At 46.8% G+C, this 20,933-nt stretch overlaps 1 protein-coding gene across 1 annotated transcript in view; it reads right to left on the bottom strand.

Moving 5' to 3' along the window:
- Window positions 1-228: 228 nt before the first annotated feature.
- Window positions 229-20,933, bottom strand: part of LOC119456886 (proliferation-associated protein 2G4) — a 24,490-nt gene continuing 3,785 nt past the window's right edge. Inside the window, exons 2-10 of the mRNA XM_037718701.2 lie at window positions 19,973-20,470; window positions 18,357-18,420; window positions 16,294-16,372; window positions 14,957-15,035; window positions 14,792-14,870; window positions 12,732-12,783; window positions 7,038-7,132; window positions 1,799-1,926; window positions 229-432 (exon numbers count right to left, since the gene is read on the bottom strand). Coding sequence (XP_037574629.1) covers window positions 307-432; window positions 1,799-1,926; window positions 7,038-7,132; window positions 12,732-12,783; window positions 14,792-14,870; window positions 14,957-15,035; window positions 16,294-16,372; window positions 18,357-18,420; window positions 19,973-20,470 — 1,200 coding nt within the window. The 3' untranslated portion in view covers window positions 229-306. The remainder of the gene's footprint in view (window positions 433-1,798; window positions 1,927-7,037; window positions 7,133-12,731; window positions 12,784-14,791; window positions 14,871-14,956; window positions 15,036-16,293; window positions 16,373-18,356; window positions 18,421-19,972; window positions 20,471-20,933) is intronic.

Raw genomic sequence — 20,933 nt, 5'->3', positions numbered from 1 at the left:
CGCTGATCAGATTCCGACGATCGCCGACTGTGTTCGCCGCTATCGTTGTGCTTCAAGTGTAACTTGCTTTTGTGGGCACAGGTTCGCCCAATAAAGAATCAGTTTCGTCATTCCCAGTTTTACGACTGTTTGCTTCATCGTCACTACTACGTGACAATATAGTCTTGTATCATTTTGTTCTTTCTGCGCCAGCACTTTACACCATACTGCCATTCTTGCTTAACACGCTCAGAACAAGCTCAGACATCACCAACCTAGGCCAGGTTAACAACCAAGCGTGCGTCTGTTTCCTGGGAACAGATCCCATCAGTCCTCCGCGGCATCCATGTTTTCTGCCTCCCCGGCACCATCACCACCCGTTAACAGTGCCTTCTCTGCTTTCTTCTTCTTTTTCTTAGCTGACCTGGCTATCACTGAGCGATTGAGCAAAGCCTGAAATAGACAGAGAAAATGCCAATGACAAAAGTATTCAACAACAAACATTTAAATAAGTGTAGTAGAACCTTCTTAATACAATCCCATTTTGTACGGTTTCCCAGCGCCAGTGTTCACAATAGAGGACACAAAAAATGACAATACAGTTGCGCTTCATATTATCGTTTAATACGTGCCCGGCAAACATGCCATTTCGGCACCAACATTCAGTACATCGCCAAACTGTCATCGTATGATATGTTTCCTGGCCGCTAGATCCCATGCAAGCAAAAAAAGGTTCGAGGTACGCGCGGTCAGGAAGAAAAGGCGCCCACCACGGTAGCTTCCCCGCAATACTCGCCCGCCTGTGTCACGTGAGAATGCTGGCATGCACTTAGTTTCCTCTTCTGGTACCAGCAAATCTTCTCGCGAGTCACCTCCCTGCTGCAGGTGGTGCGAAGTCAGCATCACGTTTTGCCCTGGCGGCATCGTATTCCGGCGTCGCCCACCAGTTCCGATTTCGTTTTGGTTTCCCATCACAGGCTTGAAAACAATACGCAACAGGAAAACTACAAAGCGCGTCTCTGGTTTTAGGAGGTAGGCGAGCGCATGTCTCCAATTCTAGCCGGGCGTGCACACTCTTTATCTTGCAGGTTATCTGCAGCAGTTACGTGAGCCGAGATGGCTTGTGGCTTCGTGTGCAGTGTGTTCTAGTGCACCTAATGTTGGACACGCAATCTCAAGTTTCGGGGACCCGTTGAAGCTAGAGGCAGCACGAAGCTTTCCCTCCCTGTTGCCACCACGTTTCATCACGCCAGCCTTCTGACATCGAGTGTCCACGGTCATCCATTAAGATCTGTTCATGTTTGCCATGCTTTTAATTTAGCAAGCGAATGTCTACTGCAATTTATACAGCCGATAACACTACTAACCTTACTTCGTACAGCTGCCTAACAATTTTCTATCGCAATCAAATGTTCACCTTTCAGGCGAAACTGCAACTGCTTTTCTTTCCCAGAATTTCATGTGCTCTTTATTTGTTTTTTTCCGGCGTAGACACCTAGGAGCCAGATTTAATTGTTATAACAAACAATAGTACATGGGAATATCGTAGTAAGCAGTTTATTTTACCATATAATGCACACAAAAGTCCACAGTGCCACGGCTGCTCATTGTTATATCCAATATATTGTTAAAACCGGTATTGTTATAAGTGGGTTCGACAGTCTTCACACAAGTGTAACAGAATCAAATTTGTGGTTGGTGTAATAAATTCACGAAACAAGGGTTTGGTGAGACAGCTGGCATTCTGCACTATTTGTGCTTGCGTCCTATAACAACAGGGCTACACAACAACAGGGCTATAACGAAGTACAGCACTTACACTGAGCGCCTCATCTTCCACCTTGTACTCAGAATCGAACAGGTCAAGGTCCAGCTGGCCACCCGTGATGCGATGGGAGCCAGACGGCATCAGCAGCACTGTGTATTTGAACTGGGCCACAAATTCACCTGCATGCCAACAGTGGAGGCCAAAGCTCAGACAGTGGCTCAATGAGCCTACTTCACTCCCACCAAAATGCAATAAAACTTCATTATTCAGAAAACCAACCCGGTCCTGCAAACGTGTGCCCTATTTACCAGCATCACATGCTAATTTGGGAGCGGTTGGCCATGTGACGGTTAATTAAGATGAAATTCAGGGTGCGGCAAGTGCAGAACACCACATACGTGCGATGCAAAAGCGGCCCAGTGTACACACGAAACAGAGCAGTCAAGCAGCCATTGTTACAGTCATCAAGAAATGGTGCATCTGCAGGAATGTAGTTTCATTACTGTTGTCAGTGGCTGGCTATCCAGCATTACAATTAAATTCTTGGCTTTTACGTGCCAAGACCGACATCCAATCATGGGGTACAATCATGGGGTCCGGATTATTGTCGAGCTGGCTTTTTTTATAGTGCACCGGATGCACAGTACACGAGCGTTTTTGCATTCTGCCCCTATCGGAATGTAGCCACCGTGGCCAGGATCCAACCTGTGACCTTGAGCTCAGCCGTTCAAACGCTATGACCACTGATATACAGTAAAACCTCATTATTACGTAGTTAGTGGGGAAGCAGGAAACATGCATACTAACACCAGTAGTATGCCTGAACCATACCTGCCAACCTCAAAACTTTCAAATTCGTAAACTCGCGAACGGGGGGGGGGGGGGGGGCACGGGAATTCTGCCCTGAGGAGTGTGACTTCAAACACACTTGGACGTACTGATAGAGTCTAGTACTGACGAGGCTTCGAGCACGCCATCACACTTCGCGGCCGCTACGGCTATGAAACACCGGAGTGCGGGGGTCGCAGTGCGCCCAATGACGAAGGCAAAAACACAGAGTGAAAAATGTCTTTACTCTGCCGACAAAGGTTACGGCGCACACCCCCATCTCTATGCACCCCTATGTAAGTGGCGCCCCCGCCCACCAGCAACAGTGTGACTTTATTAGGAATTTTAAAAAATATTTCGCGAATATAACCACTTTTCCATAAAAATTGAGCCGACATTCATAAAATCGTAAGATGGGTCAAATTCGTACACCTTACGGAAAATTCGGAAGAGTTGGCAGGTAAGTCTTAACTGACAACCACAAATTCGATGCTGCCTTACCATCCCAATGAGAAGAAAAGGTCAAGAGTAGTAAAGCAATTGACAAAATGTTGGTCATTTTCAGTTGCCACTGCAGTGGCCTTGTGGTGACAGCAGCAGCCTCGAATTTCGAGACCTCAAGCCAACTTCTCCCCAAGGCCCCTTTTCTTGGCGAATGCCCTCATACAGTCATGGCCTCTGCGGCTTCCATTACAGACAGACCTGAATCGTCTGCTTTGACGTCGTTGCCGCTGTCACCATCATTCTGAACCTCTTCGTTAAATTGGCAAGGCGCAACAGCGGTAACAATCTCACTGTATATATAAGAAGTCGGGAGATGTTGCTACAACACTGTCGAAGTCTAGGAACTCGAATTGCACAGCATCATACTGTCACTCCAACACCTCCGTGAACAGGCTGTCACAGTCATCAGAATTCTCTTCGGCTCATGCATTGCTTGCACACTCGGCGAATTTTACTAGAGCAAAGCAGCTCTGAATTGTAGTGGGATCTGCTTGCTGTCACAAGCACGCTAGGAGGTGTACTGCACCTAACATGTCAATGCAGTGCTGTTGTCGCTCTCCATTGCCAGCAACATTCTATGCAGTAGATTCTTCCAGGAGAGAGAGATCTTTGACCAAGCAATGATGCCATAGTCGAGAGGTTGTGCCAGCGCCATGGCCAAGTTGTCTAGCACCACTTGTACTGATGCATTGTCGAGCGCAAGCAGAACATTTTTTTTTGGTTGCGGAACGCCAGTCCAACATTAGCACATACTTTTCAAACAGCTTGGCAGTCATCAAAGCTGTTCAGTTGCTCCTGTATACGACAACCGAGGGCAGTCGGATGCCTTTGAAGCACCTCGGGTTGGCATACCCGCTGCCAATGGCAAGCAGTGGCAGCTTCTGGCTTCCAGTCATGCTGACTGCCAAAACAACTAATAGCCTGTTTTCGGCATGCTTGCCACCAGCATTTTTCGCCCTTGAATTTCAACGTTCTGTTGGGCAGAAGTTCGTAAAAAAAGCCTACTCGTCCAAGTTAAAAATGTCTTTAATGGTGTAGTCGGCTGAAGCTTCCTGCAGCTACCCATTCTGCCATTCTACGGCACCTTCATGGTCTGCCTGCACTGCTTCTTTGCACCCCACGCTCGCACTTAATTTGTGGCAGGCTTTAGGTCTTGCTAACCAAACGAAGATGAATATGCAGAAGACAAAGATAATGATCAATAGCCTGGCAAGGGAACAAGAATTCAGGATCGCCAGTCAGCCTCTAGAGTCTGTAAAGGAGTACGTTTATCTAGGTCAATTACTCACAGCGGACCCTGATCACGAGAAAGAAATTTACAGAAGAATAAAATTGGGTTGGAGTGCATACGGCAGGCATAGCCAAATCCTGACTGGGAGCTTACCACTGTCGCTGAAAAGAAAAGTGTACAATCATTGCATTCTACCGGTGCTAACATATGGGGCAGAACCTTGGAGGTTAACAAAGAAGCTCGAGAACAAGTTAAGGACTGCACAAAGAGCGATGGAACGAAAAATCTTAGGAATAACGTTATGAGAGAGGAAGAGAGCGCTGTCGATCAGAGAACAAACGGGGATAGCCGATATTCTAGTTGACGTTAAGCGCAAGAAATGGAGCTGGGCAGGCCGTGTAATGCGTAGGATGGATAACCGGTGGTCCATTAGGGTTACAGAATGGATACCAAGAGAAGGGAAGCGCAGTCGAGGTCGGCAGAAAACCAGATGGGTTGATGAAGTCAGGAAATTTGCAGGCACAAGTTGGAATACGCTAGCACAAGATAGGTTTAATTGGAGATCGCAGGGAGAGGCCTTCGTCCTGCAGTGGACATAAAATATAGGCTGATGATGATGATGAACCAAACATTACTGCTAGAAAAATCTTGGCAGTTCAGGTTGCTTGCTAACTCTTCAGCCTTTTCGGTGAGTAGGGGTATATTGCTCCCTGGCCTTTTACAGCCATGACACCAAGGCCTCTTTAGCCTCGGGAACGGCATATCACCTCAAGCGGCATCTCTTCATGCTGGCTGCAGCACCGATCCCCGCTTTTCGCACGCATTCCATGTGCTGCAAACTATGGTTAAAAACAATCCCCATGCACTCGCAACAGCAGTCTTCAAGGTTCCCTTTCAATGCTACAACGTATGTCTAACTTCTTCACGCTGAGCACGCAATGCTTCTGTCTATTCGTTTTTAGCATGGTTCCGTTTGTACGCCCACAAACCAACAAAATATACAGTCGACATTGCACCATAGCAAACGACACCAACACCAAGAACAGGACGAATGTGCTGGGCTTCATGACACCATAACACTACGACACTGTAACGTGCAGGGCAACACCACATGTGTGATTGCGACGCTCGACTAAATTGAACAAAGCAACAAAAGCTGTCACGTAGATCCAACCACTGGGGGTGATTGTTGCTGCGATATGGCTTTTGGCTACGCCACTCTGTGTTATTGCTGGTTTAGGCTACGCCGCACTTGTTGACCTAATCTCAAGGGGAAAGCCCAATCACAATCACCATAATGACATCAATCTTAACTTCCCGAGACTGATAGGGCACCGAGTATAGTGCTGTTTCCGTGTGAGTTTTGTTTTTCAGAAATGAAGAAAATGCATTTGCAGCACAACACGGCGTTCGCAAAACTTCGAGTTACAGTGAACATGGTACGCGCTAACCGGTATGCATTCTACGAGCCGCTGCTCCGCAAGAGATCAGTCAATACATGGAGTTCAATGGGGATTCAGCTGGGGAGTTGTGCCAACTATTTTTTAACTGTAACTACATTTTAAGCAAGTACATATTATTAAGGTTTTACTGTACCACGGCGGGTGGTTATTCAGTGAGACGCATGATAAGAATGGAGGAAGAAACTGGTCGCAACAAAATAGGGTCCCAGAATATTTACAGCAGCAAGCACAAGAGCTGCAGCTGGATCACTATGTCAAGCGAAGATGCACTCAGCCTAGTCCACTTATCAAGAACTATGTGCCAGTTTACTACAGAAAAGGCATAATGAAAAAAAAAAAACCTCACACAATGTCACAGGCTTGCACTGGTCTGTTGGTGATAAACAGTAGGTAGCTCAAACTACAAACTTCAGCGCGTACTGGGAATGCACACGAGAACACAAAACATCAATGAGAAATACAAGCAAATGCAGCTGCACCTTTGCACAAGACCAAGCAAAATGCAATAAAATTATTTGTTTTTTTTTTTCATTCTAAATTAGCGTTTTTTTTTTAAATGCTCAAGTTTTCTGAAACTTTCGTGGTCTTTGTAAATCTGAAAAATCAGTGCGCTGCTGTCTACTCTCTATAAATGAGCGGCCTGAACAAGGACACAGCCCTAATACTAGGCAATACCCCTTCATCAGGACACAGCAGCAAACTACTAGCCCGAGCACCTCCAAGGAAACGAATCTCTGCGCATGCTTAAATCTGAATCAATTGAGTGGTAAGGTCATATTGGGTGATCTACATCAAAGGGAAAAGGCTTAATAAATATCTATTGTGGTAGATATCGCACTTTATAACATCACCTAACATTCTTAAAGACGCAGACACTTGCAAGAGAAATTGCTGAGTGATGTTAGCTAATTAAAAAATTGTCACTAGCACTGTTACTGCATATTTCTGTACTAATTAATTTGGTGATTAATCATTTTAGAGAACATGTCCCAATTGGTGAAGTGCAGCCAAGCAGTAATGAAGTAACGCCCATTTAACAAAAATCTTGTGCTCAGCACCAGTTTACAAAATCTGAGACGACATGCAATGGTGATCCAGTTATTTACAGCATTGTACAAAATTGAGTAAGCCTGGAATATGCAAGGCTCTTGTACATGCACATAAATTTCTGTAAATGGGTCAATCTTGAGTTCTGCCTTATCGGGATGAGGCCAGCATGGCCAGCAACGGTGGCCAAAAATTTAAGGAGAAACATTGCACTCACCTTCCTTTTCATACAGGACCTGGAACGGGTCAAGTAGCTTGTGGTTGACACACTCAACGACTCCCATTTTTGCCTTAATCTCTTCGTCAAACGCCCTGTTTTACAGAGAGACAGCCAGTTAGCAATGTATTTTCTCAACTAGGGTACAACACATGAACACACCACACCATGTGATAGCAGGAGTTCTACTGTACAAACTTTCGTATTAAGTCTAACTCCGAAGAACTAATAAATGGTAACTGATGACACTTCCTGACAAGTACTGCTGTCAATGCAAAACAAGTTTCTTGTGCAGAACATAGCCTTATATACTAGACAGAAGTTCATTTAATTAATGGATGTGAATGAGTCGCTAACATGAGTGAGTGCCAATATGCACCCGAAGTCAGTTCTCGAGGATTAGATTTTCACATCCCAATGGCACAGCAAGGCTACAAGTGCTTTGCAACTATACAAGCACCTCCACATGCCACTGCAAATCCTATTTATGCACAGTATGGTCCAGTCTTAAGAGGAAGCTTTAGCTCGGGGCCAACTCCAATTTCAGTATTCAAATACTAGAATGTGTAGTCCGTAGAAATGCCTTTATAAACAACCACTGGACCAATTTGAATAAAATATGTTGCATTTGAGAGATAAAGTTAAATTCTAGTGAACCTAAGATGGAGAATTTTAATTTGGGGCCCGGAATATTTTACGAAACTTGCCACGAATTGGTAATAAAAAAAAAGCATGCGGTTCCCAAATCTGAAACTCGGCACAAAAACCAGATATCGCAGTTCAGTAAACTCAATTTGTTAGAGAACCTAAGCGAACAAATTTGGTATATGAATTTACAGCTTCCGTAAAATTTTTACAATATTTAGGAGGGTCTTGCAAAATTCCTACTAACAATTTAGCAGTATATCTCAGAGCAGTGTATGATACATGAATTTTGTCTGCTTTAGATGTCTTAATAGGTGCACTTTACAGAATTAAGATATTTATTACTGAGTGTGACCTGAAAACAGGTACCTCGTGCTTTTTTGATTATGTAATTTTCAACACTCTCTTTAAAAAAAATTGATGCTTAAATAAAAAGTATGCTTCCTACAGCAACTCGATTTAACACTTTGAAAATATTAAATTTTGGGGTGTTACGTGCCAAAACCATATCATAATGAGGCCCGCCGCAGTGGGGGACTCCAGATTAATTTCGACCAAATGGGGTTCTTTAACGTGCACTTAATGCATGGTACACAGACATGCTTGCATTTCACCCTCATCAAAATCAGTGCAACGGTAGCTGAGAGGAACTATTTCTTCATTACACGTATTTAGATAGGCGCTCCCGAGCTAACGCTTGCCCCTTAAAGGAAACACCTGATGAATAGTCTCCCATCGATTACAGCAGAGATATTCAATGAATACCTGTAATTTTGAAATTTCTTTTTTTGCCGCATAGATGTCAACTAAGGCACCATACGATAAAATTTTTCATCACAGGATTGAAGAAATGAAGCAGTTATATAACACATGCAATACCAGTTAAATGTTCCCCCTTAACACTTTGGTGACCACACCTATTCCCATCCACAGCATGTTATCGATGGTTAAAAATTCATATTTTGGCGCAGCGCGTCTGGACAGCTAACACCATCTAATGGGTTAAAGAGAAAGCATTTTATCAGTTTCGCTTTTGTGTTTCTCTTTTGCACCACGCAGGGATTTTCAAAGCGGCTTCGTAGTGAGGGAGACGAAGGCTCGTAGTTTCGAAGATGGCACCGAGGCTGCACGCTGCAGCTCCACGGAAACGGCAATTTTCGGCGGATTCCGATGCATCTAGGCTCAAATTTCTGGATTATCGTAGCAGCAAGGACTTGCAAGACTGCTTCGATTCATCAGACTTTAGTACGGACAAGGAAAGTGCGTCAAACCGCCCCGCAACATCAACAGGCATGGCCGGTGATTTTCGCTTTCTTCTCGGACAGTTTCATCGCAGCCACGCATTGATCTAAGTACAGTAGAATCTCGATAATATGAATTCCTCGGGAGCATGCATAATATTCGTATCACCCCGAATTTGTATGAGCCAAAAACAAGCCAACTTCAACATGAAAATGAAGACTAACTTTATTGGGCACAACTACTTCCGGCCGAAAAAGTCCGTAATGTTTGCTTGCCCTCAATGTCGCTGACAAGACCCGCCTGAAAAGCATAAAATCATGCAGCGGTTTCGTCGCTCACAGCTGCCTGCTCTTACAGTACGGCACAGAACATCGAGAGCATGAAGGCTTTCTGACGTCGACGGCAGTTTCGTTGACCAAGTCTTTAATGGATCTTAACCCGCAGCTCGCAACGTTGTCGTCCGTGGTGACAAAGTCTTCAGCGGAAGCTTGAGTTTCCAGACTCTCCCAGCCTTTAATCACAAAGTCCTCATCGGTTCTTCGTTATCTCCCATTGGAGCCACATCCAGTCCCATTCTAAATCCACATTTGCGAAAACAGTTTGTGATCGTGTTCGAGGTCACATTGTCCCAAGAAATGGCCAAGAAATACAACGCGTCGAGCAGACTGATCTGCAAGTTCTTATCTTTGTGATCAATTTTAGCTAGGAGACGCCTTACTAAAAGTACTTTGAAGTGATGCTTCACATTCCGAATAATTCCCGCGTCCAGTAGCTGCAGATGGCTCGTAGTGTTCTTGGGCAGGAACCTTATGGCGACGTTGAAAGTCATTTCCTTTGGATGGACCGAACACTGGTCTACAAAAAGCAATATCTTTCATTTCTTCATTGCTATTTTCTGATCCAGGATCGTGAGGATCGTGAGGAAAAAATCCGCGGTCATCCACGCCTTTTTGTTCCCCTTGTACAAACAAGGTAAACGGCCTGCCAATCGGAAGCACCTTGGCTGTTTAGACTTGCCAGTGACGGTAAACTGCATTTTCTCTGAGCTGTCGGCGTTCACAAAAAAAAAAAAAAGCACGGTAACTCTCTCTTTACTTTTTGGCCGCCCTGGCAAGCCTGGCCTTTCACACACAGGCTCCTCTCTGGTTGCAAGTTGAAAAAGAGGCCCACCTCGCCAGCATTATAGTCCGAAATCTGCGCCGGCAGCGTGTTCAGCCAGTCGCCGACAGCTCTCTGACCCACTTTCTTCCCTTCGCCGCAAACAACTCTGTAGACAAGTCAGTGCCTTTCTTTAAAACGATGCAGCTATCCCCAGGAAGCTTGTATCCCCAGGACGCCGAAGTGCTAGGTTTTCTTCAACACAATGTCTCGCAGCCCAACAATGCTGCAGAGCGTCGACAGTGCTATGCCTAACTCCTCTGCCAAATCAACACGTTTCTTCTTCAGGTTCTCGTCAACCTTCTTGGGAATTTCAATTGTCTCCTTAAAAGGAAGGGCCTCCCATTTCCGCGACATGTCGAACAGCAAACGCTTCAGTCTTCCTGCACACACTAACTTGCATCTGTCACAATTAGGTAGTCCACGTTGCAGCGCTCTAGTAGTTACGCGAAACGCACAGGGCAGCAGCAGCAATGAACACTGAATAGACAAATGCAGCAGCACTGGCATTACTGCACTAGGGTAGCAGCGCGCAGCAGCCTGTGATGACGATGATTCGGCTTTTCCTTTCAGATTGGATCGTCCTATGCGAATGCGTGGCATCGCAATAGAACAGAAAAATAAATAAAAATAAATAGTGTACGCCAATGAGTTGCCAGGAAATGGGTGAGGTAGCATTATCAGGCATGTGACCCAGGGGGAGAGTAGCCACCATGCATTAGTCATGATGGCTACCCTCCCCCTCAGAGACCAGCCGCGTCGCCCCGCTTGCGTGTGCTCGTCATTGGCGTGTTCGTATCATCTGCAGACTTGAGAAACTGTGCGTAATCCTGAATTATAGTGTATTCTATATAACGTAGTCCATCCGAAACATTTTGGAAATTCGTATCATTGCGAATTTCGGATCAACAGTAATCGTATCATCAAGATTCTACTGTATATCCGGCGTGTTCTAAAGGTCACAGTTCTTATCTGCAGGGTGTCAACGTCGTTCGGTGATGGAAATTAACGGCCGGCGGCTACACAGAGAGGGCGAGTCTTGGGCACGAAGACGGGCAGGAGTGGACCTTGGCATAGTGCTCCGGAGTGCCACACGGGGGTTCACTAGGGCTAATGTTTTCTTATGTAACTAAAGCAATTTTGTACATACAGAGCTTATATTTGTAGGATTAGTGCCATTGGCCCTTGTGTTCAAAATGTATACAGTAGCCGACGGATTTTTCGGACTCCAAAAATTCGGACTTGTTGGATATTCCGGACTTTATAGATGCACCATCAGGATTCCCATAGAGCTAATGCATTTTTGCGACCGATTTTTCGGACGAATCTAGGTGGCAATGTTCGATTTTCCGGACTAAATCGTTCGCTCCGAGCCACGCTACCCGATCTTGGGATCCGCCATGTTGGATTTTCTGCTGGCTTGGCCGGGCTTGGCTTCCAGTGCCCCCCTGTATAGCCTTCAAGATTGGTACACGCATGCTATCCTCCAGTCTCCAAGGCCACGCCAGCTCTTCCTTGGTTGACAAAACATTCCAAAAAGCGGCACTTGCTTCTTTTTTTTTTTTTTCGGTCAGCTCAGCACCATCATCATAGTCACTTAAGCGGAATCCGTTTTTCTTTTTCTTTCTTTTTTTGGTTGCGCCGTACGCCGTGTGCGGGTGAAAGCTTGCGAGGGTCAGCCGGCAACCGCAATCTCGCGCACGCGAGAGAGGAAGGCGCCCGGAGGCGCAGGCGCGCGCAGTACACTGTAGCGCGGACTTCGTTCGCTCGCGGGACACGGGGAGAAGGCGACGGAGACGGTGGGGAGTTGCGTTCAGCTCTTGCGGCTGCTGCCGACGGAGCTGCCGCGCAGGCACCGTATCTTGAAAGTGATCTGCGATGGGTACAAAGGGCGTGCGCCGAGTGCCAGTAGCTTCGTATGCGCTGTGTGGTTTTTTTTTTTTTTTCGTCGTTCGCGTTGAAGCGAGAGAATAGACAGCGCGAAGGTCAATTTACCCGCGGTCATCGAGCGAGATGTGTTCATGTAACCTATGCGCGCGTGACACCGTGCTGTTTTAGTTAGTAAGCGCATATTTACAACTTTATACGGCCGCTAAAACTAACATCCTTACTTCGTATCGCTGTCTATTAATTTGCTATTGCAATCGATGCTCCGCATTTTGGGCGAAACTGCGACATTTTGCCTCAATTTTTTTCTTTTTTTTTTCTTGGGGGGGGGGGGGGGGGGGAGTTTTTCGGACTGCTCGATTTTTCGGACTATTTTTCAGTCCCCGCGAAGTCCGGAAAATCGGTCGGCTACTGTATTTCGAATATTTTTTTATTTTGTGCGAAGCAGCATTGATGTTATTGTCTAGCTTTATTGTTTTTTTACAATTTTTTAAATAATTTTTTTCAAAGTATTTTTAATAAATATGTTGCTGAAATTAATACCGTTAGAAAGATCATTCCTACCTCTACAATTTGATACTACACACTTTAGGATCAAGCATTTTCTGTGCCAGGAAAAAAATTATTTCCTAAAGCACCCGAAAACTACCTATTTTCCCGCGGTCACCAAAGTGTTAAGCGTTGACTCCAGTGTACATTGTGTTTACCACCCTAAATGATAACGCAGTTACCACTCAATGTAAGGCACAGGCTGAGGCTTACCTTAGTGTGAATGGCATAGAAGCATACTGCTTGTCTACAATGCTAAGGAAGGCTGAAAAGAAAAGAAATTGATGCAGTAATGTAGAAAAAGTGTTTTCTTTAAACATCCAGACAAAAAAGCTATGCTGACTCATTAAAAGGACACACAAAAAAGCACCACTGAATAGATCCTGACTGCCAGATTACCCATCTAGAAGTGTTGCAATGTTTATTTCTTGTTACGATAACAGTCACAGATAAACTTGCAAGAGGAGGGGTGCACAGGGAGACACATAAGAATCCAAAGGTGCGCGAACAATCTCAGACACCATGCTCTGACAGGGCACCATAATCCCACAAGCATCAAACATGCGGCAGAAAGAGGGCTTTCTTCTGCTGATAGGTCCAATACTATCTGAACTTCATACAGTAGAACCCCTCTGATACGTTACCCACGGCACCGTAAAAAAAAAAAAAAAAAAAAAAAAAAAAAAAAAAAACACGTAAGAGCCAGGAAACGCAAGAGCCAAGAAGCAGGAAACATTGAGAAATGAGAGTAGTGAACTGCATACAATATTATTTTATTTCTTAAGTGTGAAAAAAGGCGTAGTTTCGCCCGAAAGCCGAAGCATCGATTGTAATAGCAAATTAGCCAAGAGCCATACAAAGTAAGGATAGTAGTTTTATCATCTGTATAAACTTGTAAACATTCGCTTATTAACTATATAACAAGCATGGTGTCAGCGCCCACAGGCAAACATGAACACATCACACTCGATGAGCGCGGACACGCGCTGTCAAATGCTGGCGTGAGGAAGCACCGCTGCAGCAGCGAGCGAAGTGACCTTTGTGCTGTTGTCTATCGCTTCAACACAAACTGAGTACCGAGAACATACAGCACGCACAAAGCTACGAGCCGCCGATGCACCTACACTGTCTAGACTCTGCCCCCAACGCAGATTGCTTTCAAGATACAGCCCGCGCCACCGCGCGCTGCTGCGCAGTACGCCTTTGATGCCAGAGCGCCAGAGTACGCCACCCGCTATCCTTCCCTCCCCCTCGCTGGTGCCTCGAGCGCAACAGAAGGCGCGCTTCCTCCCTGCTTTTCTTTCTTGCGCGTGCGAGATTTAGACGCGGACGTAGGCTTACCTCGCACATACAGCATACGGCGGGCAGCGACGACGTTATCGCCCTAGGACTTTACACGAAACATCTACGTGCCAAAACCAATTTTAGGGCCACAACGCGTCATAGACACCATCTTTAGATAGCAAATATGGATCTCAAAGGCCATGCTTTTGCTGGCGGAAACCGAAAATACGTCATAGGTGCCACTTTGGGTGGCCAGTGCTAGACTAAACTAGATAAATTAGCACAAGGTTGCGCAGTCGGAGTCCGAATTATCGCACAGTGCACTGTAAGTGTCCGAAATTTCGGTCTTCTTCATACATTGCTAGTGCCAGTGCTGCGGAGCTGTCTGAATAATCAAGCATGTCTGAATTATTCGTGTCCAGATTATTGGTGCCAGATAATCGGTTGGCGACTGTATAAGCTTAATATTCACCACAATCACAAATTCTTTAGACAAATGGTACTGCTTGAAATATAGAAGTTGGTCGGCAATTGCACCAAAAAAGCCCCTCCTACCACGCCAGAAGGCTTGATGACATGCAAAAATGAAAAATGGAGATCAAAGCCATTTTTAAGTTCCTGCACCGGCTTCTTGCACCTAGCTCGTTCTTTCGTTTTCGTTTTTTGAGACTGCATTGAGTTCTAGTGGAACCTATGACTGAGCTTTAACAACTTTTCAGAATTTCTACTGTGCCACAAAGGTCCAAACATGAGAAAATATGTCCCCCATATCGTCACGCTGACACACTGGTACGGAAATTTGGGTTCAAAATTCGAAAAACAGAAGTTTGGCCTTAAATTTCTTTCTTAATATGAACCCCTGAATTAATTCATGAAAAGAGTTTTGAAATGTTACTTTATCAGTCTAAAGCAAATTTAGCGTTTCTCTTTAGCATCTATTAAGCACCAAGTGTGCTAAAGTTTCTGTAAAATGATAAATGCAAACCCACCTCGAGATGCCTTGCTTCGCAACAAGTAAGTTTCGTCAGTGCGCTTGTACACAGTCGTCCGGGTGTCCATCTCGCGACCCTGCAGAAAAACACATGAGGTCCTTCAAATGCAAGGTGAGGTACAATGAAGGTGCAAGCAAGAAAAGGAAAAAGTGGGTAACATACCTTGCCCTCTCCTGTGCTCACCAAGACGTCGATCGCATACACTTCATGCAGTTCAAACTCACACTTCTCATGTTCTTTCCTGCGAACAAAAAGAAATGTTAGTGCCACTAAAGCAACTGCAACACCACAACCTTGCCACAGGGTCACTTTGGACATTTCGATAACAGTACGAAATTTCAATAATCAATTAGCTGACACATTACGTCTCAAGCTCAGGTCAATCATGTGTTCTTGGTCATGTGATCACACTTATAATGCATGGTGAAGCAAATGAAGAAGTGCTTGCAATAAATGGCCCCTAACATCACTGTTTTTGATGAAGTGCACTTCTTCACTTACTTAGCCAAGACTTCAAATGATTTTGTCAGTCACTGAAGGGCAGGCATACAAACACGGACAGAAGTAGAGATGAGAAAGAGAACAGAAATGGGGACTATCAACTCAAAGCTTGGTCGCACGATGGCCAGAGAAGGAAGACACAAAACTTATCTGTGCATGCTTAAGGAAGGCAATGCTAACCCATCAATTATGGACATGTGTTGGCATTCACGAGAGATAACTGTTCAGTCAGGCATGACAATTCTTCTTTGTTCAAGATAATCGAGGGCTGTCTTACGTGCTACCGCTGTTGAAAATATGCCAAGGCTCGACCATAACTTATTTCAGTTGCTCTAGAATGTCGGATAGCAGCATACACTTTTCTCAGTCTATCACACAGGCGTACATGTGAGTACTGAGTAATTGACCACAGTTGGCATAAGTGATAACTGCAGCTGCCAAAAATTACCTTAGCAACCTATTGCAAACACAACTATCACACACGTTTTTCACTAGGCCACCATCGCATCATGGCAGTGTAGTCATTTTTGCCAACAGCATATACTGACACAATTTGCTAACAGTATGACATAGAAAATGTAGATATGGGCCTTACGATGAAACCATGTGCAGGAGAAAGGCCCCAGCATGTGCAGCAAGCACTTTCTTTTTCAACAGGACAATGACCGGTGCCACCGTTAGTTGGGCAAAAGATGCAGTGCAGCAAAGTGTACTTGCGATTTAGGAAAATGGTCTAGCATATACGGGTGTGTGCACGTATGCGCCAATGCTCCATTGTAAAGCACTAAGCAACAAGCAGGGTCAGAACAAGTGCGAATGTCGGTGAAAGATTGGGTAGCCGTAAATGGCATTGCATAAGAATGGATAGTTGGGCGAGTTGGTACGGTAACATATTCTTGATATAAGCGCAAAGAAGACACGGACGGAGACACGGACATAGCGCTCGTCCGTGTCTTCTTCGCGCTTATATCAAGAATATGCAAATGGTATTCCCTCACCTCTGGGCTTCCGTCGGGTTCTGGATGATCGACTTCTCCCCGTCTATCCTGTACTGCTTCAACTGGTGCGACAGCATCCCTGCACCACAGGTTACACTGTCAGACAACTACCACATGCAATCACATAAAAAAAAAAAAAGATGCCACGACAGGGTTTGTACAAAATATCCAAGTCAAAATTCAAATATTTTGAGGGCCCTGACAGTGGAACCTAAGGAGTGTGAAATAGACTGTAGTTGCACTGTTTACCCTGAGATTTTTTTTTTCTTTTTTACACTAAGTCATAGATAAACCAGTGCCATCTCCACTTCCTAATTTAGCCATTCAGTGTCTGCTTTGGCTATTAGCTCCACAGTCTGTGCAAAAGCTACCAGCATATTCTTATGTGCTTACAGTGATGTACTGAACTAGATAATATTAAGCTTTGTCATTGTAGATAATGGTAAGTAAATGTGCTGCCAATGAAATAAACAACAAGGAGACAAGATGTGCACACATGAAAATTGACATATGCACTGTAAGTCTGGCACAACCTAGGTAGGGTAGTATTGTTGTATACTGTAGAAGTTGTATGACTGAATTTCAAGTAGATTTTTTCAATAATTTTAATTAAAGCCCTTGATTTGTTTTCTCCCCTCCTCCATATACAGTCAAACCTCGTTAATACGTACCTGCTTAATGTGTAATTGTGGTTTAAACGTAGTGGCAAAGATTCCCCCACCCAGCCCCCATTGAACCCCAGGTTTGGCTGACCGCTTAAGCCGTAGTCGCTCATTGCCCACCAAATGGTTGGTGTGTACTATATTTCTTTCTTGTTCTACTCGCACAGGCACAAAATCGACAAAATCTCGTGTGCGCAGACCGATTCTCGAGTCGCGATGTCCAGACGACAGTCACCAGCGATAGTGAACTTAAAACATGGCCACCATGACATATTTCCTGCTCATACAGCCGTAGCCGATGGCCGCGCACAAAAGCATGGCCTTCGAGATTAGCTCCCGGTAACGTGGAGAAGCTGCCGGTAGGGGGTGCGAATTCGGCTGTCGCCGTCGGATTCAAGTAGTAACCGCGTAAAAGCATGTTTTATTGCAAAACGCATTTTTCCAGTCACCGTGGACGTCGCTTTGAGGTTCCATATAAAGTACACACACGGAAACATCGTCGCCGCGCGCCGTACGCTGTGTGTGCAAGTTTGCGAGGGTCAGCCGACTCAATCTCGTGCACGCGAGGGAGAAAGGCGGATAGCAGCATACACTTTTCTCAGTCTATCACATAGGCGTACATTTGAGTACTGAGTAATTGACCACACCGCGCATCTGTCGTGCACAAGGCACGGCGGGGGAGGCGAGAAAGGGAGGAGTTTACTTCGGCCAAACATTGGCGGCAGCCGCCGTACTAGGGTGTACAAGAATACTAGTACACTCAAGCCGTACCTGGAAAGCGATCTGCGACGTGGAAAAATGCGCGCCAGCGAGGGCCTCATCTTCAAAGCGATCTGCAGACAAAGTGCAACTAGTACCGGTAGCTTCGCTTGTGCTGTGCTTTCGACGTCTAGTTCGCGTTGAAGCAAGAGACGTGCGGCACGCTTGCTGCTGCTTTCGTGCCTCCTCACTCGAGTGTTTTCAGAGCAAATTTCCACGGTCATCGAGTAAGACGTGTTCATGTTTACCTGTGCACGCATTGCACCTTGCTTGTTGATTAGTTAGTAAGCGGGGCTTCACGAAAAAACCTGGCTCGCGGCCTTATCGAGTTCGAAGATGCCGTCGTCGCGGCAAGGCCGCCGCAGCGGCAAGTGGAGATTACCTATTTTTTGCTGTCTACTGTGCATGTGTTTGAGAGCATCGTGACGTAGTTCTTTTCCGGCCGGTAAGTAGCCACTTAACTGGCATTGGCAGTTAATTCGTACATCGCTTAGTACGTACCTAAACGTCGTTCCCGGCCGACTACGTATAAACGAGGTTTGACTGTACAGGGTTTATTGAAGGTTTTCAAGGCAATGTACAAAACCTGTATGGGCATGCCAACATGTGGAGTAAATCCCTTTCGCTGTCGTCGTTGCTTACCTTCAACAGGCTTGCACTTGTATGATTCTGCCACCTTCTGAATCACGTCTGTCACAGCATTGTTCTAAAATCAGAGCAGGGAAAAGGAACATTCTGTTATTAAAAAATGCAGCCACAAAAAAAAAAAAAAAAATTATGGGGTTTTACGTGCCAAAACTACAATCTGATTGCGAGGCATGCCGTAGTGGGGGACTCCGGAATAATTTGGACCACCTGGCATTCTTTAACGTACCCCTAAATCCAAGTACACGGGTGTTTTCGCATTTCGCCCCCATCAAAATGCGGCCGCCGTGGCCGTGATATGAAACCGCAACCTCGTGCTTCGCAGCACGAGGTTAATTAACCACGGCGGGTTAATGCAGCCACAGGCTCACAAGCTCGGCACACATGAGGAAGTTTTCACTTCTAGGAATGAACATGTGAAAAGTAGAACCGGATTGTTTTCATTTTATAACCAGTTTATTGCTATACTTTATATTCCGGCCACAATGGATTGATGCAGGTTTGTGTAGAGGGCGCGAGTGCTAAGCCGATTATGAGGCGCCCTCTATAGGATGTAGCATATAAAGGCTGTGCTGTGAATAAACAGGGGCACTTCTGCTGGGGACTCGGAGCGTGTGTCTTTACTCCGCGGCCCTCGGGCTTCAGCCTGCCTCCTCGGCCGCCTCGGCTCGAACCCTCCCACCACATGGTGTCAGAAGTGGGATGCGTGGTTCCCGCGACTTGCCATGGCTAACAAAGACGCTCCAGTTCCTGCTCTCGCTGCCGCCAGTCTCCGGAGTCCCGCTCCGTTCCCCTTCGACGATGTCGGCGAGTGGCTGCCCTGGTTACGGCAATTTGAGGACTATGCCTTCGCCACCGGCATGCACGCAGCCCCGGACGAGACGAGGGTTAGGACTCTCCTCTACTGTATGGGCCCCCGTGCACGCATTGTCCTCAGTTCTCTCATGTCCGATGAAGAAGCGTACAAGTCCTACGCGGAAGTCACCCGGCGGCTCACAAGCTACTTCGTGCACCCCGTAAACGAGGTGTACGAGAGCTCTCGGTTCCACAAGCGGACGCAAGAGCCAGGCGAAACCGTCGACAGTTTCTTCACGGCCCTTCGGAACATGGTACGCAAGTGTAACTACCCGTCACCTGCCGTTGAAGAGCGTCTTGTTCGCGACCGTTTCGTCGTGGGTTTGGCGGATTCTCGCCTTTCAGACAAGCTGTGCCGCACTCCGAGCCTTTCCCTGGACGACGCACTCGTGCAAGCTCGTCAGCACGAAGACGCCGAACGCGAAAGACAACGCCTGTCCCTCACCGCTGGGCAACCGCTTACGGCAGCTCACGTGGACGCGGCGACTTCGCGTAAACCCGCGCAGCGTGCACGCGGACGACGCAATAGACGGGACTCTGGCAACTTTGCTGACTTTGCGTCACGTGACCGACCCGACGGTTCGCACTCGAGCAACAGAGCTGGCGAGGCTTTGAAATGCGGCCTAGGCCTAAGTAGGCAATGCGGATTTTGCGGTCACGAGTTTCACCGACGGTCTGACTGTCCAGCGGCCAAAGCGGTCTGTAACCACTGCAAGAAGCGAGGCCACTTCGCGGCGGTATGTCGCTCAGGGAAGCGCCTCGGATCCGTCGAGCTCCACTCCGTCGCGGCGGTGGCCCGCAACGGGCGGTACGTTGAGGTGCGTGTCAACGGGAACCCTCTCGTCTTCAAAGTGGACTCTGGAGCCGACGTCTCGGTGGTTCCGCGCACGTTTCCCGGCTGCCCAGCCGTCCTCGATAAGCCGCGAGGCGAAGAACTTTTCGGACCCGGGAAACAAGCCCTGAAGCTTCTCGGCACCTTCGACGCGGCGCTGTCTTGGAGAGGCAGGCAAGTCAACGAGCGCCTCTACGTCGTTGCGGGACAAGAGCAGCCACTTCTTGGCTATCCCGCTATCGTTGCCCTTGGGGTCGTCAAGTTTGTCGGCGCCGTCGCACCAGCTCTGCCGGACGCACCACCTCGTGAAGTCCCTCCAGCCCTTTTCACCGGCCTGGGCACGTTTCCGGAAGAGTACACGATACGTATCAAGCCTGACGCGGTACCGTATGCCCTCAGCACAGCCCGGCGTATCCCGATACCGCTACGAGACGTAGTCAAAAAGGAGCTCGACAAGATGGAGCAGGAGGGCGTGATCCGGTGCGTCGACGAACCGACGGACTGGTGCGCGGGACTTGTCGTCGTCCCGAAGCCAGCGGGGGTTACCGCCTGTGCGTTGATTTGACCAAACTCAACCAAGTCGTTCTGCGTGAACGCCACGTACTCCCGACCGTCGACCAAACCCTCGGACTTCTCGGGGACGCACGCGTTTTCTCGAAGTTGGACGCAACTTCAGGCTTCCACCAAGTACGCCTGGCGCGCGACTCCCAGAAGTACACGACTTTCATCACTCCGTTTGGCAGGTATTGCTACTGCCGCCTCCCATTCGGCATAACATCGGCCCCGGAATACTTCCAGCGTCAGATGTCTCGCCTGCTGGAAGGGTTGGCTGGTGTTGTTAACCTTATGGACGACATCCTTGTGTTTGGCCGCACCACAGAAGAACA

The sequence above is a fragment of the Dermacentor silvarum genome, chromosome 6 (genome assembly GCF_013339745.2).
Source record: "Dermacentor silvarum isolate Dsil-2018 chromosome 6, BIME_Dsil_1.4, whole genome shotgun sequence".
NCBI classification, from domain to species: domain Eukaryota; kingdom Metazoa; phylum Arthropoda; class Arachnida; order Ixodida; family Ixodidae; genus Dermacentor; species Dermacentor silvarum.
The sequence above is the reverse complement of the archived record's forward strand: the minus strand, read 5'-3'. Positions and strand labels throughout refer to the sequence as shown.